The sequence below is a fragment of the Anolis carolinensis genome, unplaced genomic scaffold, assembly GCF_035594765.1.
Source record: "Anolis carolinensis isolate JA03-04 unplaced genomic scaffold, rAnoCar3.1.pri scaffold_10, whole genome shotgun sequence".
NCBI lineage: Eukaryota > Metazoa > Chordata > Lepidosauria > Squamata > Dactyloidae > Anolis > Anolis carolinensis.
Genome location: NW_026943821.1, coordinates 15,667,900 through 15,686,354, shown reverse-complemented (window position 1 = coordinate 15,686,354; position 18,455 = coordinate 15,667,900). Strand labels below are relative to the sequence as shown.

At 42.9% G+C, this 18,455-nt stretch overlaps 2 protein-coding genes across 4 annotated transcripts; both read left to right on the top strand.

The window, feature by feature from the left end:
• The first annotated feature begins 237 nt into the window (after positions 1-237).
• On the top strand, positions 238-9,897 carry LOC100552289 (uncharacterized). Of its 2 annotated transcripts, XM_003227669.4 has the most exons (7): positions 238-356; positions 3,177-4,053; positions 4,966-6,083; positions 6,704-6,821; positions 7,482-8,114; positions 8,386-8,546; positions 9,540-9,897. In XM_003227669.4, the coding sequence occupies exons 2-7, from the start codon at positions 3,450-3,452 to the stop codon at positions 9,546-9,548; spliced, it is 2,643 nt and encodes an 880-aa protein (XP_003227717.3). In that variant the 5' UTR covers positions 238-356; positions 3,177-3,449; the 3' UTR covers positions 9,549-9,897. The 2 variants fall into 2 exon arrangements, with proteins under 2 accessions (XP_003227717.3, XP_008119140.2); XM_008120933.3 differs by having other exon boundaries at positions 8,386-9,897.
• Positions 9,898-12,030: 2,133 nt separating this feature from the next.
• Positions 12,031-17,685, top strand: LOC100552488 (uncharacterized). 2 transcript variants are annotated; one of them, XM_003227670.3, is made up of 3 exons: positions 12,031-12,183; positions 14,643-15,601; positions 16,105-17,685. In XM_003227670.3, exon 2 carries the CDS (start codon positions 14,743-14,745, stop codon positions 15,565-15,567), a length of 825 nt encoding a protein of 274 aa, XP_003227718.2. In that variant the 5' UTR covers positions 12,031-12,183; positions 14,643-14,742; the 3' UTR covers positions 15,568-15,601; positions 16,105-17,685. The 2 variants fall into 2 exon arrangements, with proteins under 2 accessions (XP_003227718.2, XP_062818629.1); XM_062962559.1 differs by lacking the exon at positions 12,031-12,183 and having other exon boundaries at positions 14,620-15,601.
• The last annotated feature ends 770 nt before the right edge of the window (positions 17,686-18,455 follow it).

Genomic DNA, 18,455 nt, shown 5'->3' with positions numbered 1-18,455 from the left:
GCCATATAATCCACTTCAAAGTAGATAATCTGGATTTTGTATGCCACTATAGAAGAGTTTTCATCCTCCCCTTTGGCTCAATGAAGCCCAAGGGAACACTTTCCCCGCCCCCTTTTGATTGACAGGGCCGCTCAGCCACTCCCACCCCAGGTTCGCCTCCGATCAGACCTTAGCAGAATGGATCGCCCGCAGAGAAAGAATTCCTCCTAAAGACCCGCCCCGTCTTTTCCCTTTGACTGACAGGTGGAGGAGCCATTGATGCGGCCAGGGCAAGCTCGTTGGCTCCTCCGATTGGCTGCTGTACGAGTTCGAGGCCTAAGTGACTCCTCCCTTGGTGGTGGGTCTTTAACAAGCAGGTAGGTGGGTCTGTCTGTCTGTCTGGGTCTGCTTGCCTTTTGGGGGGCGGATGCTGGCCTCAGGGGCCCTCAATGGATGGGGAAGGAGGGGGAGACGGGGCTGATGGGCCTCGGGGCTCCTTCTCCGCGGAGGGAGTGGCGGTGCCCGTTTGCCCTTCACCCAAGAGCATCACCCCCTTCCCTTCCCAGGCCCTTTTGCTTCAGGAATCAAGGCACCTGAGGAGAAGGTTCGGGCCCAGGTTGCCAAGGAAGGTGTGAGAAGATAGAAATACAATTCGGTATCCCATTTGGGGAGAGAAGAGGGGCATAGATTGCCAATACATGGCTGCCTGGCTTCTGCTTGAAGGACTCTAGCAATGGGAAAGGACCTCAACCCACTGTCTGATCACAGAGAAGGCATGTCTCATGTCCAACCAAGCCTAGCCTGCTGTGACTTGATCCAGATTCAGGCTCCATCCACACCGCAATATAATCCAGTTTCTGGATTATGAACTGTGTTGAACTATACAGTAGAATCTCATTTATCCAACATAAACGGGCCGGCAGAACGTTGGATAAGCGAATATGTTGGATAATAAGGAGAGATTAAGAAAAAACCTATTAAACGTCAAAATAGGTCATGATTTTACAAATTAAGCAACAAAGCATCATGTTATACAACAAATTTGATGGAAAAAGTAGTTCAATATGTAGTAATGCTATGTAGTAATTACTGTATTTACGAATTTAGCACCAAAATATCCCAATGTATTGAAAACATTGACTACTAAAAGGCAGACTGCGTTGGATAATCCAGAATATTGGATAAGCAAATGTTGGATAAGTGAGACTCTACTGTACTTACTTAGGCAATCCCTCATTGTCAGAGTATGATGGCCTTCCAAGTGTTGTGTCTTGGCGTTGGATACGTAGGTGACTGTAGAGCCCTATTCTTGACCTATATGTTCTTCCACTGTGAGGACATTGGTTTCCTGGTCAGGGTTGGCTTGATGCTCCTTCCTCTTGGCCCGTTTATCCCTTTCGTGCCTCTTCAAATTCCACAGCAGTGCTGGTCACAGCTGACCTCCAGCTAGAGCACTCAAGGGCCAGGGCTTCCCAGTTCTCAGTATCTATGCCAGTTTTCAAGGTTAGTTTTGAGCCCATCTTTCAATCTCTTTTCCTGTCCACCGACATTCTATTCTCCGTTCTTGAGTTGGGAGTAGAGTAACTGCTTTGGGAGATGGTGATCGGACATTTGAACAACGTGGCCAGTCCAGCAGAGTTGATGGCATTGGAGCATCACTTCAATGCTGCTGATCTTTGCTTTTTCCGGCACACTGATATTTGTCCGCCTATCTCCCAAGAGATTTGCAGGATTTTTCAGAGGCAACGCTGATGGAATCGTTCCAGGAGTTGACTTTAACATCTGTAGACAGACGATGTTTCTCAGGCATATAACAGGGTTAGGAGGACAATAGCTTTATAAACAAGCACCTTGATATCCCTATGGAAGTCCCGATCCACAAACACACTCTGCTTCATTCGGAAAAATGCTGCACTCGCAGAGCTCAGGCGGTGTTGAAATGTCAGTGTTGACTTTTGTGAAGAGGTGGCTGCCAAGGTAGTGGAAATGGTTAACATTTTCTCATGTTACACCATTTAAGCTGTATTTCTTGCATTGCAGAGGGATTGGCTGGTGACTGCTGGAAGAGCACTTTGGTTTTTTCAATGTTCAATGAGAGGCCGAGCTTCTTGTTTGCTTCTGCAAAGGTGTTTAGAATGGCTTGTAGGTCTTCTTCTTAATGCGTACAGGCTACATTATCATTGGCATATTGAAGTTCTATAACTCCATTGCGTTGAACTATATGTTCTTCTCTGCGTTGAACTACCCTGTATATGGCAGTGTACACCAGAATGGACAAACAGGTTTTCACCCTTTTCTATGTAATCCATGTTAAGATATAAATCAGTCAGTTCTAGATAGAAAAAAACCTAGGATTTTCAACGTTTCATCCGAAGACAGTGGTACTGACCATCTTTGTTGCTGTCCTTTGTACTTGTTTCCATTTGTCTGCAACCTTTTCCAAAATGTTTGGCAATAAGACGTGGATATAATACTGGAGATGAGAGCGGTCACCTTCACTGAAGTGGAACTAGAAAACTATTCTTCTGTCAGTGCAGCCTAGAATTGTGCTTGCTTCCTTTCTAGTCTAAGGCGGAATTGTGTACACAAACACCTTTAAAAATGTAACTGTACTGGCTAGAAGTGGAAATGGATAGTTTGGGATGATACAAATCAGACTTATTATTGTTATCATGTCACTGCTACTATAATGTTATCATTGTGCAGTATATAGAATAAGTTTTAATGTTTATACTGGAAAGTGCTTATTGTACTTTAAAGGTTGTATATTATCTGATGTCTTGGCCTATGGCTGGTACAATAAACAATTCATTCATTTGTAACAGTGAACCCTGCAGGCTGAGATAAAAATATGTTACTGGAGCTAGAAAGGTTGAAGGCTTCTACTGTAATAAATAGATGCAAAGGTTTTGACATTCATTGGGTGATGTTGGGTCAGTTACTATTCATTAACCCAAACTCCTTGCAACTGGGGAACTTTTGCTATTCCTAACACCAGTGTCATAGTTTGGGCATCCAGGATTTTTAAAGCACTTATTAGAAATGTCAGTATCTTTTTGGTTTAATGGAAAGGACAATGTTGATTTAGCAGGCATTTGTTATCTTACCTTTCAGAAATTCTCTGTGTGTGTGTGTGTGTGCATGATTTTTTGTTGGATTACCACTAGTCTTTGTAAAATCAACTTTTCACCCTACAGGAAATATTTCCATGAGCTTGGAAACTGCCTCTACAGAGTCCTCTACTGCATGAAAGGAAAGATGTAGATATTGTGGCTGTGCAGGCACCTGATTTTGAAAGCTTGTACAGATGGTGTATGGAACTGGGTCAGCTCCATCAGAGAACCCTGACTCGCATCACATTTACATTTCGTTCTCTTGCATATGGGTCACTGGTGCTTGGACTCCTGTGAGCCTTTCCTCTGGTGCATAAACGTCTACTGAAATTCATCTTCCAGTTTTCTTTGACAACAATGAGGCGTGATAGGCCACAAGAGCGGGCCGCCAGCTGGCCGGCAGAGCACATCAAGGTGCTTCTTGCCCTCTGGACTGAGGCAGCGGTCACTCATGATCTGAGCTCTCATGGGAGAAACCGTGCGGTCTATGATGGTATTTCTCAACGCCTTGCAGAAATGGGCATTTACCGAACTGGGGACCAATGCCGAGAAAAAATGAAAGGCCTGAAAGTGGCCTACCGCAAAGCTAAAGAAAATAACTTGGTGGGGCGGCCGCCCATCAAGTGCCCATTTTATGATGAGATTGACCAGATAATGACACAATATATAAACTGCAGGCCAGGCTTTCCTTCAGAGGTCGGTGAGGGGTCCAGCATCAGTGCAGACAGACAGGAAGTCCTCTCTCTATCTGAGCCCTGGGGAGCTCAATCCAGCATCTCTGAGCGTTGGGGTCCTCAAGCTTCTGGGCACTGGTTACCACCGGCTGCTGCCTCTGAAAGTCAAGGGACTGATGAATTCAGCTTTGTCCAGGCAGAGTCTCAGGATGCCTTCAGTGAGATCCAGGTCATTCCAGTTCAGGTGAAGGAAGAGGAATCAGAAGATGAAATATCGCCTGAGCTTGGTAAGTTCCCGTCTTCATTTTGCCTAGATTTGTGTCAACAGAGCCACTGCTGAAAGAGAAATGAGGGGTTGATGTACTTAGTTCTTTTCATTTGAAATAATTGTTGTGTTTAAACATTTTCAAAGCTCCTGAGCTGCATTTTCCTATATTTCAGTTACCCATATAGATATATCTCAAGCACTGGGTCCTCCCCAGCTCTGCTGAGAAAACTTCCTATATATCTTGCAAGGCCAGATATTTTTGTCCCAATCCCAGTCCTTTTGTCCTTAATGCCTTTTACAAAATCTGTTTTCACTGTCTGATAATCAAATAGTCCCACCATGTTGGCCTTGCTTGAAAAAAAATTATATACAAAGAAGAAAGCATTTTCTGTACAACCACAACAGCCTTTGATCCTTTGCTCAAAAATCTAGTTGCGAAACCCACCCACTCACTTCCTTGCTTAAGCAGTCTGATTTAGAACAATACACACATCCACCCAAAAAGTTTACTATTCTTAAACAAAGGGAATTAGATTACCTCAGCTGATCTTTTGTAAATCACCTGATAATCTATCATAAATTTTGATCTACTTTTTTACTTCCTTGGTTATGCAGATGAAATTAACGACATCAATATACCCTATAAAATCAATTCTAAAGACCAGCAATAGAAACAAAATCACCCGTGCCCAATATATGCTAATATATAATTGCAGCAAAAAGCTACCAACAGTTCAATATGCCCTCTTACTTGAATTCTGATGTGATGTTAATTCTTGAGGAACATACCAGGTTGTGTTCCCTGAAGTCTGAATCAACTGTCAGTCCATATAGATCAAACTTGCCTGCTGTGGTTCTTTTTTATATCCTTTGAGTACCAACACTTGCCTTACTCTGATTACTCACAGTGTTTTCATTGCCTTCCGTATAGATGCCTCCTCTCCTATAGTGATGGAACCTGCACCAAGACATCTCATCTCTATGCTTGATCAACGTCCCCATCTTCGAACCCGAAAGCAAAAAGCTCAGGGGGAAGGGCAGTCCAGCTACCAAAGGGGACAGCCCCAGAAATACAGCCATTCACATCAGTTGGAGCTGCAGAAAATGCAGAGACAGGTTGCCGGCCGGGCAGAGGAGAAGCAAAGTTTAGCAGAGTTCATTGCACATGATAAAGACATGCGCCGTGAGGATAGAGAGTTCCAAACCCAGCTCTTTGAGAAGCTTTTCCAGAAACAAACTGAGCTTATCCAGGCACTCACTCAGAGACCTCCTCCCAGTCCTACCTCTACTGCCTGCACCAATGTTCTGCACAACTATCAGGTGTCTACAAAGATTGGAGTAGGAACAACACCAACTCCAGGTCCTGGCTCACAGCTACAAGCTTTATTAGAACAAATAATGCAAGCTGAAGGATCAGGGAAGGCCTTGACTAGACTTGCAGTGAAGGAAGCACTTGGAGGAGCAGTGAAGGTGCCCCCCGAAGTGCAGTACTGGACTGCTGAAGAGATACTGAGGTGGCTGCTATCTCAGCAATCTCCTGGAGACCAATGCCAAGAATTGCCAACAGGCTCAAGACAGTTTCCTGTTGCAGGGCACATAGGAACAATTGGGAAAAGTGATAATCCAGAGGCACCTCTCTCTGTTATGAATCCATTACATGAGTCTTACCAAAATTCAGAACTGGAAAAGAAAGACCAACTGCACAGCAAAGCACAGAAACTCTGTGGCAGCAGCTGCACTAAAGCATTAGAAATAGACATAGATTTAGAGACCCAGCGCCACAGTTTCAGGCAGTTCCGCTACCAGGATGCAGAGGGACCCCAAGAGGTCTACAGGGGCTTGTGGCGCCTTTCCCACCAATGGCTACGGCCAGAGGTTCATACCAAAGAGCAGATTATGGAACTTCTGGTTGTTGAACAGTTTTTGAACATTCTCCCCGAGGAGATTCAGACCTTGGTTCGTGAATGTCAGCCAGAAAATGGCAAGGAGGCTGTGGCTCTAGCAGAAAGGTTTCAGCTTCACTTTGAGTCAAAGAGGCAGCGGGACCGGGTAAGATCACAGTCAAAGAAATTTGTTTGGAAGTGGGTGGGAGGAAATATGAAACCACAAATCTTTCTGTTTGACCAAATCACTCCAGATGAAATCTTAGAAATCAGAAGCATCGTAGAATATACTCTTGGTGCATCTACACTGCAAAATTAATGCAGTTTGACACCACGTTAACTGCCATGGCTCAGTGCCATGGAATCATGGGAATTAGTTTTACACAGTTTTTAGCCTTCTCTGCCAAAGAGTGCAGGTGCCGCACCAAATTACAACTCCCAATTGTAATTGATCTGTGGCAGTTAAAGTGACAAACTACATTCTACAGTGTGGATTCACCTTCTTGTCTTGTTAAGATTCAAAAAGTCACTTAGAACGAGCTGGTCTGGAATTTCAGGTCCCTAATGATAAACCATAGGTCTGGGTCACAGTTTCTATTTTTTTGATGAATGCAGAAGGGGTGAACAAAGGGCAGCCCTCCAGATGTTGTTGGTTAGAAGCTTTAAGCATCCCTAACCAGAACAACCATTGGTGGAGGAGTGCTAGGAGTTGCAGTCCAACCACATTTCTGCTGAAAAGGGGAGCTGCAAGCACTGAATACAGGTGTGTTGTTCTTATGGTTCTAGACACGAATGACATCTGATGACATAGGAACAGATCCCTCCCACGAAGAACTAGATGAGAATCAGAGACAATCCTGCATCAAAGACAATCAGGAGAAGCCTAGGAGGGTTGACTCTCATGGTAAGGATTTGTTTGTTAGACTGCATTAAGGGTTTAATTTGATAGATGAGACCTCATCCTTGATCTTTTCAGGTTCACTTGCTGTAGTCTTCATTGGGAAAGCGGATGCTATTATTCCAGTGAACTTCAATCTCCTTTGTGCTCTTCATACTATAAAGGACTAATTTCTCAGGTGAACATAGGCATGAATACCAAGGGATCCTGTATCTTTGAGATTGAGAGAAAGATGTTTGTAAATTCACTATTTCATTAAATGCCACTTGGATGTTGGCAGTTTGGCCAGTCATATTTAGAAAATGAGAAATTATTTTATATGGAGCTTCAAATTATTCTACGTTGTCCTCTTCACACTGGGATGATTGGAACTATTGTGGGATCAGAGCATAGAAAGCATCTGTTAAGGGGGCCATAATGTAAAGGATTTTTTTTTACAATTTTAAGATGAATTAAAGATAATTCAGCATCTTTTATGCTTGATTAATATCTTCATAAAGGTGTTAGGTAAGAAAGTGTGATCTCAGGGAAGAGTGAAGTTGCGCTTTATCTGTGGTCCAGGGATCCAGATCTTCTGATTCCTAGCCTAGGGCCTTAACTACATGCCCATCTGTTATTTTTGTATCCTGGCAGGTCTCTCAAGATAAACTTATTCTCCATCTTCAGGTACAGAAGCTCACCTGCGGCTGAGGAAGAGGCCAAAGCCAGGTCCAAGGGAACGGGTTGTACCCAAACAGGAGGCAGAACATGAAGAGGCATCAACAAAGCAAAGGAAGCTGATAAATAACGTAGAAGAGCAGGAGGCAATGGATGCTAGTGAAAAATTAAAGCAAATGCCAAGTTATGTGGCAGGAAAGCAAAGTGGGAAGGCAAAAGCTCGGGGGAGATCTGTTCCAAAGTATAATGCTTCTGTCACTGGAGAGAATCAGATTGATGGAGGAGCCAAAATTGATGGAAGTGGCAGAGTTTCAGAAGCTCTGAATGGGATACTCTTTCCTAAGCCATTGAGTGAACAGAAGGGACCAGCTGAGCTTGGGCCTTCTCGATTGGTTTTTGACAAGGTTGGCAATGTTCCGGGTTCCCAACGTGAAAATGATGGCCACATGTCTCCTGAGGTCGATGGACCATCACTCAGTGGCAGCATTGACATTTTATTTGATTCTCCCTGGAGCGGAAATGGCAGTGGTGACACAACACATGATGGCCCATCTGATCCTAGGATGCTACCATCTTGTGCCAGCTGCACCATGTTGAAGGCTGAGTTGGATACTATACGTGAAGAGCTCAGACTAACGCAAGGTAACTACTGTACTTCCTCACATAATAGTCACACTTTGAAGCTCCTTTTGTTGGAAAAAAAACCTGGTGTCTTAGTGCCAAGCTTAAACCACTACATCACATTGACTCAAAAAACAAAACAAAACACTGCAGCAATATAAAAGGAAGGATGTGGGAGGTGAAGTAAATGTAAGGATCATACAGAGATTAGTAACTTAATGAGGATGGCAGGAGGTAAGAATTTAAGTATTTGAACAGCACCCTAAATAAATTTGTTTTGACATTTATGTAGCGTCCACACTGTATGGGCTGAGTGGTACATCTTTACAAGATTTGTCAGAAGCTCTTGGCACTGTTGTGCACATTCTCAACAGCAGGAAATCCCTGTCAAACACCAATGCGTCCCAGAATATCACTGACATTCCCAGTAGGCCAGGGTGGCGAGACAGAAATGTAAGTACTCCCCTATTCTCTACCCCATGCATAAAGAAAACTTTCCTCTGTGTTATTCAGCTATGATTTTTCCTTTTTCAAAAACAGGAATATAGTCACGTTTCTTCACATTGCAGGCTGGTAAAAGGAGAAAGTACAAAATCAAGGATATATACTCGTTTTTACCATTTTTACTGACAGGATCTACAGCTTCTGCTTCATTCCAGAGAAGCTATCTATATAAGAGCTGGTAGTGTGGAATTTTTCAGACCTAGTGAATCTGACCTGACAAGGAGCTCAGTTTTCTCTTGGGTTTGCATAGTGATTAGGAGCTTGTGGTTATCTTGATATTGTTGCATAACTAGTCCCTGTGTGCTTCACAATTGGATAGGTGATAGTTGTAGACAATCTTCAGGAAGCCCACATGTTGTCCATAGTTGATCTAGAAGACCCTAGATCTTTAGTATAATAAGCACTCTTGGGCTACTTAAATTGGTTGTCTTCCGCAGTGGGTATAGGAAAACATTTCTTTTGGGAACAAGCCAGGAGAGTTAGATTCCCAAGAAAATATTCCAATTTGCAGGCAAGAAAACTGGCAGTGTTAAAACAACATACTAAACCATCTGTTATGGTTAACTTTAACAGTGGTTTGTGAGAAACAACTCAGTGTGAAACCAACAAGCTGCATGAAAGCAAAAGTAGAAGGAAATGCTTCTGAACTCTTTCCCACAGCTGCACCACAGAAGGAGGGAGGAATGCATGAACAGAGTCTCACTGCATTTCACTCCAAGCCCACTACACTATGATTTTATGGGACAAATCACAGAATACCTGTTGTTGATTACATATGTGGGACTGAAGGAACCCATTTAAACAGTAGAGAATTGCTGGAAAAGATGTTTGCTTTGAGAAAACATTTTAACTGTGTTTCATTTTATTTATTTATTTTGTCTTCACTCCCAGAATATGTACAAAATTCTTGCTTGTTTACTAATTTTTTTATCCTCTCTTTAGCACTTCTGAGACATCACACAGGCTGAACATAGCCCAACACCAATAAATTCAGCAGCAATATCAACACTAGGATGCGGACTTAATTTTAAAAAGAAGGAAACTGCTCTCAGTTCTTGGTTGTATGAGACTTATAACTTACTTTGCTACGTTTATTCCCTACCCATCCTCATAGTGCATCATGCCGATTGTTCAGATTCCAATGAACTCTGGAGCGGATGCTGTTTTTGCCCACTGTATGAGAATTGTTGATTATTATTACCTTGTCTTTTTAAACCTACCCTATGTTTTGTTTTTTTTATACACTAGTAGCTGTTTCTTCCCTTTCCTGCTTGGGTCTAAATAAAGCTACTGGGAATGACTTTGTGTACTGTGTACATGATTGCCGCCTCACTGCTGGGGACTTTGGTGGTTTGCTTCGGAACCAGTACTCCCTCACTTTATATCGAGGCCAGTGAAACCTGAACTACATGACTGCTGCTTCCAAACAAGCCTGGCATTTTTGTATCTCTGTCCTAGCGGTGTTGCTTATTTGTCAGCCAACCTTGTTGCTGCCCATGCTCTTGTTGCCTGGATATTGCTGGCTGAGCTGCCTCCAGGACGCTGCCCCCCCCCCCCCCAACGCAGCCATTCTAGTCATTCTGGCTGCTTGAAATAAAAAAAAATGTACTGATCAGCACCTTACCAGATCCCTCCGGATAATCTTTCTCAGCACTTTCATGGAAAGTTTTAAAAACACTGAGGATAAAATGGCGCCCTGTGGGATGCCATGCAATAGGTCCTTTTTGTCTGTAAAGTGTAGCGCCAGGCATGGGCAAACTTCAGCCCTCCAGGTGTTTGGGGCTTCAACTGAAGTCCTATAATAATAATAATAATAATAATAATTAGTAGTAGTAATAGTAGTAGTTTACTTGTATCCCGCCTCCATCTCCCCCGAAGGGGACTCAGGGCAGCTCACAGAAATACCAGATACAAAACAATAACAATGTACAATACATCAACAAACAATAACATGCACCAGTAGTAGCATTTACACATTAACCAGAAAATTAAAAAACACTTATTAAATAGAGTAGAGTCTCACTTATCCAACATAAACAGGCCGGCAGAATGTTGGATAAGCGAATATGTTGGATAATAAGGAGGCATTATGGAAAAGCCTATTAAACATCAAATTAGGTTATGATTTTACAAATTAAACTCCAAAACTTCATGTTATACAACAAATTTGACAGAAAAAGTAGTTCAATAAGCAGTAATGCTATGTAGTAATTACTGTATTTATGAATTTAGCACCAAAATACCACGATATATTGAAAACATTGACTACAAAAATGCGTTGGATAATCCAGAACGTTGGATAAGCGAGTGTTGGATAAGTGAGACTCTACTGTACATAGAATTAAGACAGTGAGGCTTTAATAGTAGATCAGCAAAGTGCACACTGTAAGTTGCGAATTCAAAACATAAAGTGCTACAAGTTCGTTTGAGGTCAATCTGGGATGAGAGGAGCCCTGAGCCAATGTCAAGTAACCAGAAGTGCAACCAATATAAAATATTGAGGAATATAATTATGATTATGATGGGGATGCCTGGTATACTGTATATACAAAGAGTGTTGGCAGTTCCAGGATAGAGGAAGGCTCCAAAACAGACATATAAGAACCTTTTGGCAGGCATGTTAACACAGGCAGGGCTCCTTCAAAACAGAAAATAGTGCTGGGTTGTTGTGAGTTTCCTGAGCTGTATGGCCATGTTCCAGAAGCATTCTCTCCTGACGTTTCACCCACATCCTCAGAGGTTGTTGAGGTCTGTTGGAAACTAGGCATGTGGGGTCTATATATCTGTGGAATAATGTCCAGGGTGGGAGAAAGAACTCTTGTCTGTTTGAGGCAAATGTGACTTTTGTAATAGCCTTGCAGCTTCAAAGCTTGGCTGCTTCCTGCCTGGAGGAATCCTTTGTTGGGAGGTGATTAGCTGGCCCTGAAAACAGTATGATTCCATACGTGTCTTCTGAGAATGGAAGGCAATGGTACTTTAATTGGGAGAAAGAACCTAAAGGACTTTTGGAAATCCTGAGTGAAAGGCACCTTTCCCATCCAAAGGAATAAAATGGCGCCTGGCTCCCTTTGTGCGCCCAGCTTGTCTGTCTATTCTCGCTCCAAGGGGCCGGAAGTTGCGCGCGCATTGGGACCATAGAGATCAAACACTGCAGAGCAGGCATGGGCAAACTTGGGCCCTCCAGGTGTTTTGGACTTCAACTCCCACAATTCCTAACAGCCTACCGGCTGTTAGGAATTGTGGGAGTTGAAGTCCAAAACACCTGGAGGGCCCAAGTTTGCCCATGCCTGCTGCAGAGCCATTCAAGCCTAAAGCGGGAGGCAGGTCGGCCTCTATTATTGATCCGCCGTAAAAGGTGGCTTCAAATTGTACCGGAAGTCCCCTCTTGCAATACAGGAGTGTATCTCTGTAGCCTTTCCTCTCTCTCTGACGCAATCCCTCATTTGACCTCTGCTCTTGTTATGGTTCTCGCCCCGCCCACAACACGCCAGGACACCGATGATTGGCTCTTTCCCCACGCCGGATGTAGACTAGAAACGTCCGGTGTGGGTTCAGAGGCTTCGAAGGCGGCCTGGTGAGGACGCAGGTGGGTACTTGAGGGGACTGAGGTGGAATTGTTGACGCCATGTGCCTTCCAGTTGTTTCCTTTTTTGTGGCGGGGTTTCTCGGCAAATTGTGTACAGCAGGGAGGGTTTGCCTTGGCCCTCTGAGGCTGAGAGAGTGCGACTCGCCCAAGGCCTTCTGGGCGGGTTCTGTGGCCAAGTGGGCTTCAAACCCTGGTCCCCAGAGGCCTAGTTCGCGGTTGAAGCCAGGCTCCTCAAACGGCAGCCCTCCAAATGGCTCGGCCGCCAACTCCCAGATTTCCTGTCCATTGAACAAGCTGGCGAGGGCTTCTGAGAGTAGGAGGCCACGCATTGGGGGTGCCTGGCCTAATAATAATAATGAAACGTTATTTATACCCCGCCACCATCTCCCCCTGGGGACTCAGGGCGACTCACAATGTTACAAAAGTAACAGCGCAAATACATTAACAATATACACAGTTTAAAACACAAGAAGATGATAAAACAGAAGTTAAAACAAAGGTTTATAAAACAATAATACAGTAGAGTCTCACTTATCCAACACTCACGTATCCAACGCTCTGGATTATCCAACGCATTTTTGTAGTCAATGTTTTCAAAACATTGCAATGTTTTGGTGCTAAATTTGTAAATACAGTAATTAGTACATAGCATTACTGCGTATTTAACTACTTTTCCTGTCAAATTTGTTGTATAACATGATGTTTTGGTGCTTCATTTGTAAAACCATAACCTAATTTGATGTTTAATAGGCTTTTCTTTAATCCCTCCTTATTATCCAACATATTCACTTATCCAACGTTCTGCCGGCCCGTTTATATTGGATAATTGAGACTCTACTGTAATATCAAACAACCACCAATGCAATTCAGTCAACTTCAAAGGTGGTGGGGGGGGGGAACTATAGCAGCAATATAAGATAAAATCATTAGATTAAAATACCCCGATGAAAGGAACCTAATAACAATCAGAATAGAATTATAATGAGGCTGGTCATCCAATAGCTATCTCTCCAAAGGCCAGCCCAAACATCCAGGTTTTCAATTGTTTCTTAAAGGATGGTAGGGAGGGCCAACCTAATCTCCCTAGGGAGGGAGTTCCAGAGCCGAGGTACCACAGCCGAGCAGGCCCTCTCTCTCGTCCCCACCAGACGTATCTGTGAGGAAGGCGGAAGCGAGAGGAGGGCCTCCCCGGAAGATCTCAGAGAGTGTGTAGGTTCATAGGGGATGACGCGGTCAGAAAGATAGGCAGGTCTCTTCCCATGCTCCTTGCTCTGATCTTGGACATCAAGCAGGGTCAGACATGGTTAATAGAAATACCAAGTGCTGTAGGCTGTATTTCAGAGGGGGGCAGTAGCAAACCAACAGGCAGCCTGAAGGCACTCATACTCATGAATAATGAAAGGCATTTATTTTGAAGAATAAACGTGTGAGAGTACATAATGGAAATCCTTAGTAAAAGGTGAAAGATTTATGCGATCTGAAGAGAAACCAGAGTAATTATGGTAATAAAGAATATGGAAAAATTGACTTTTTTATTAAAACACAGTAACGGTAAAGGCATAAAAATGACCGATTGGTCAATTTTTGAAGATTACATAGAGTAAGAGTAAACAAATATTTTTAAACTATTGTAAATTAAGGCTACAGGAAAAAGTAAATATAGTTTTTAAACATTAGATGCAGTGGAATTTTTTTGCCCTAAGGACACTAGATCAGTGGTTCTAAACGTGGGGTCCACATATGTTTTTGACCTTCAACTCCCAGAAATCCTAACAGCTGATAAACTGGCTGGGATTTCTGGGAGTTGTAGGCCAAAAACATCTTGGGACCTCAGGTGGAGAACCACTGAACTAGATCTTATCTAATCTTGAAGCTATTTAGGGTCAGTGCTGGTCAGTATTTGGATGGGAGACAGCCAACAAATACCAGGTGCTGTGGCCTGTAATTTAAAAGGATAAACGGACAGAATCATACCTGAATATTGAGTGCATAAGCAAACCCTGAGAAGTTCACATTTGTTAATTTATTGCCCTGATCCTGCAGGCATTTCCTAAAATTACACAATTTACTGAGGGCTTAAACATACCTTAGAATGTTATGCTGTCTGGTGGATTGTGGGATTTATCATCTTAAAAATTAACTTTCTGTGATTTTAATGTTTATATTAATATGCCTTAATTCTGTGTCTTAATGTCTAAATGTTGCATATGTTTTATGGTTTAATATGGTTTTAATAGTTTTAATTTATAGTTATTTGTTATTGTTGATCAGTACTCTGGTTTTTACATGTATGTTGGCATTAAATTTTGCAATGATTGTCTTGGAAACCACTTTGAGTCCCCCCAGGGGTGAGAAAAGTAGTATATAAATATAGTAAATAAATAAATAAGCTTTTCTCAATCTTGAATGTTGAATGGTCTATCTTTCAAAGCTTCCCTCTTCTCCTCCCATATCTGCAGAGTTTTTTCAGAAGCAAGAAACCTCAGGATCTGTTTGGGGCCTCTGTTCCCCATATTTCCATTGTAACTGAAGGGTTGAAAAACACTATTGTTGTGAAGAATGGCAACCAAGGTGCAAGAGCAGGGCCTGAATGCCTCTTGCTCTGATCCTGTGGAGGAACGGGATGCAGGTAGCAGCATTGTGGCTGAGCATCAGGACTTGGCTAGAGATGAGCCTGAGGCAGTGGGTGAATGTTCAGGAGCTGACCATTCAGAGATGCCACCCCAGCCTCCAGCTCAGTGTCTGGCCACAAGCTTGCAGGTTAAACAAGAAGAGGAACCAAAGACTGATCCCTCCCAGGTGCCTCCTCCTGCAAAGGCAGCAGCACCAGTTCCGGTGCCGCCAGTGGGAGAAGGGAAAGGAGCAAAGCGGATGATGGAGGATGATGGTGACATCTTTAAGGAAATGCCTGACGTCTGTCAAGATGCTAGGGAGTCAAGAAGGGGTATGCTCTTGCCAGATCTCTTTGGGGAAGCTCATCAGGCTCACAGCAGCCAAAGTGGAGGATGTGCCAAAGTGGAGCAAGCTGTTCCTTGTCTCCCCAACATGGGCTCTGAAAATCAGCGTAAACGCTTCCGGGGATTTGCATACAAAGAGACTGAAGGGCCACAAGTGGCTTATGAGCGACTCCAGGAGCTCTTGTTCCAGTGGCTGAAGCCAGAGGCCCGCAGCAAGGAAGAGATTGTGGAGCAGCTGGTCCTTGAGCAATTCCTGAGCCTCCTCCCTGAGGATGTCCAGCGCTGGGTTCGGGAACGCCACCCAGAAAATGGAGACGAGGCTGTGGCCCTGGCAGAAGACTATCAGTTTCTGCATCCTGAACCTGGAAGACGACCCTACCCAGAGAGGACAAGGCAGCGGTCTTCAGCCAGGAGTTGGCTCCGCTGAAGTTCATTGAGCAAGCAGGCAGGACTCATTATCAGTAAGTAGCTGGGAAGGAAATGTTGACTCCAGGCCATGTTGGCTAAGGAATACTGGGGGATGTAGTCCAAAAAGTGCATTTCCAGGCTCTGGTTTGCAGTACTTTGGCTCTAAGTAGCTGTTCAAGCTATTGCTTTTGAACTACTAGATAGGGCTGGCTCTGCCAATACATAGGATGAAGGTATCCCATCTTTGATGTAGGTATGTGAAAAAGTGGGGGAAGATTTCTGGTTTTCTTCCCACAAAGAATTTTTTTTAATGTTTTTCTTTCATAGCTTTCAGATCTCTTTAGGTTGCAGGTATCATGACAGGCAGCCTCCTCTTGGCTACTGAATGATAGATGAATCTCCATTGCACTGCTTCACACTTTTGTTGCTGGAATTCTCTATTTTTTATTTCACATTTTTTTCTTCCTGGAATTCAGTGTGAAACCATGAATGGAAAATCTAAGGCTTTTCTGTTTGTTTGTTTGTGACAAATCTTTTGTTTTTCCCTCCTGTGCAGACCTGAGAGCATCAAAGACCTAGTTATTTATCAAGGTGGAGAGGAACCAGATGGACAGCAAGAATCAGAAACGACAGCAAACTTCTGTTAAGCATGAAGAACCAACTTACATGATTTTTCCCTGCAGGAGGTGGATTATTTGGAGGGAGGCCTACACCTCATCTCAACAGGCGTGTGTGTGTGTGTGTGTGTGTGTGTGAACATTTACTTACGTGGGTGAGTGAGGACTAACAAAGCCATGCTTAGTCTTTACTGCATTCCACAAAATGCCCTGTGCACCATCAGCACAAGAATAAAGTGTGTGTTTATGTGTGTGTGAGAGAGAGAATGCTTGAGGTGGATGTTCAGGTGTGAGAAAGGGTTATGTACCCACAAACATTTTGATAGGATGCAAAACGAGAAAACCTTCTGAAGAAGGAGACAAATGCATTCTAGTTTAGCAGAGCTTAAAAAGTTGTTTTTGGACTGCAACACTTTAAAATAATTCTGCCATCTGTAGTGCAAATAAATAAATAAAAATAACATTTCCCAAACTCTGACACATCTGGGCTAGTTTTCTGTATATCTCTATGGTAACAAAACTGGGTTTTTTTCTTTGCACCTCCCGTCAGGTTTTGTGTGTGTATCTTGATTGCCAACATATTTAGTATCTTACCCCTTCCACCATTTCTTTTGTATTCAGAGGAATTCTTCAGACTTTGGAGATAGTGGTTTGTCCTGCCTGCTCTTTCTGGGAGGATTGATGCAGGGAAATTTCTGGGAGGTCAATTATGTAACATCCCAAGGTACTTCTGTGAAGGGAGGTAACTCAGATCAGTGACCATATTTTTACAGATCTACCTCTTTGCTGCACCATCATCTCTTTGTATTGCTGTGGCTGATAGATGCATTTCTGTTGCACAGCCATATAAGGTCACTTGTTTTCTGGCACACTATTGTGCTTCTGTATAGACTTGTGGGATGACTTCCCTGCCATTGTTGATGATCTTTTATATCCATGGGAAGGAAACATTTCCATGCAGACATAATCACTTGTGAAACAACAGTGTGACCTCTGCATGGTGTTTTGCCACACAGAAGCATTTTAATCTGCAGCCTCTCCACAACCACAATATAATAGGCCAATTTAGGATTATTCTCTTACTGGACCCAAGCACAGCCCTTGTCAGAAGGCCCACCATCACAGTTAACCTACGATCAGTCACAAAATACCTCCCCAGTGATACATTATTGCTTATGTCCTAAATTTATGTTCTAAATTTTCACACTATTGACTAAAAGTTGGATAATTGGGGTGTGTGAGAGTGAAGTTATTGTTTCGCAGCGTAGTTGAAATTTTATTTCAAAGGATCTTTGCTTGTCATTTCTTCTCTCCTCCAGTACCATGGTTTATATTAGCATATCGTTCCTCTGGTTTGTAGAAACTAAGTTTTGGAAATTATTCAGTGTCCTGATATGCTATAGCTTACATATTTGCTTTGCATCAGGTGGCTAGATTTTGAGCTCTGCTTTAATCTGTGTTTTAGTTTTGATGTATGTATCTCTGTGGATGAGCACATGAAATAAAGGATTCTTCTCCCACAGCTGTCTGGAGGTACTGTCTCTTCTGCGGCACAACGTTTATTTTGTTTGTTTTTCAAACAGCCCTTTCTCATATTCAGAGTAGAATATATATGAATGGATGGCTCCTTAAAAAAGCTCAGGTGAGGGGCAGGGAGTTTTAGTTATCTCTGAAGCAGAAACTATGGCCCACAGTGTCTAGGAAATAGTTGGGTGCTTCTGCTGAGGTGGGGCTCACTTTGATGAAAGGGCATGCCCCTGTCCATACTCTTTGGCAATGGAAGAAGTCAAGAATTGCATTCTTTCAGCCTAAGAAGTTGGCAATGGCAAACCTTTGTATAGAACCTGACAGGAAAACCCTATGATGGGATCATTGAAAGTTGGAATTGTCTTAATGCATAATAAGCAATAGCAACAAACTGCACTTATTAATGCTTGTAAATCCATTTCAGGCAGGATTTCATCACAACTAGCACAGATTGGGTAATGCCATGCTTCCATCTAAGCCTTCTGCAAAAATTCTAGATTTCTATAAACATTTCTATAAACCCTGGAATAGCATCACCAGTAATTTCCACTCTGGCTTGTTTTTAAGACTGCATTGTGATTAAGCAAACTTTTCTAAATGAAACACTTGCTGTAAGTTAAGATCCCCAAGAGTTTCTTCATAATTAAGTTATAACTATTATTTTTGTTGCACTTTCCAGCTGCGTTTCAGTCCCTTGCTACTAAAACTGTGTCAGCAAACAGCTATTTTCTACCACTTTTACTCTTCTTAACTTGTCCACCGA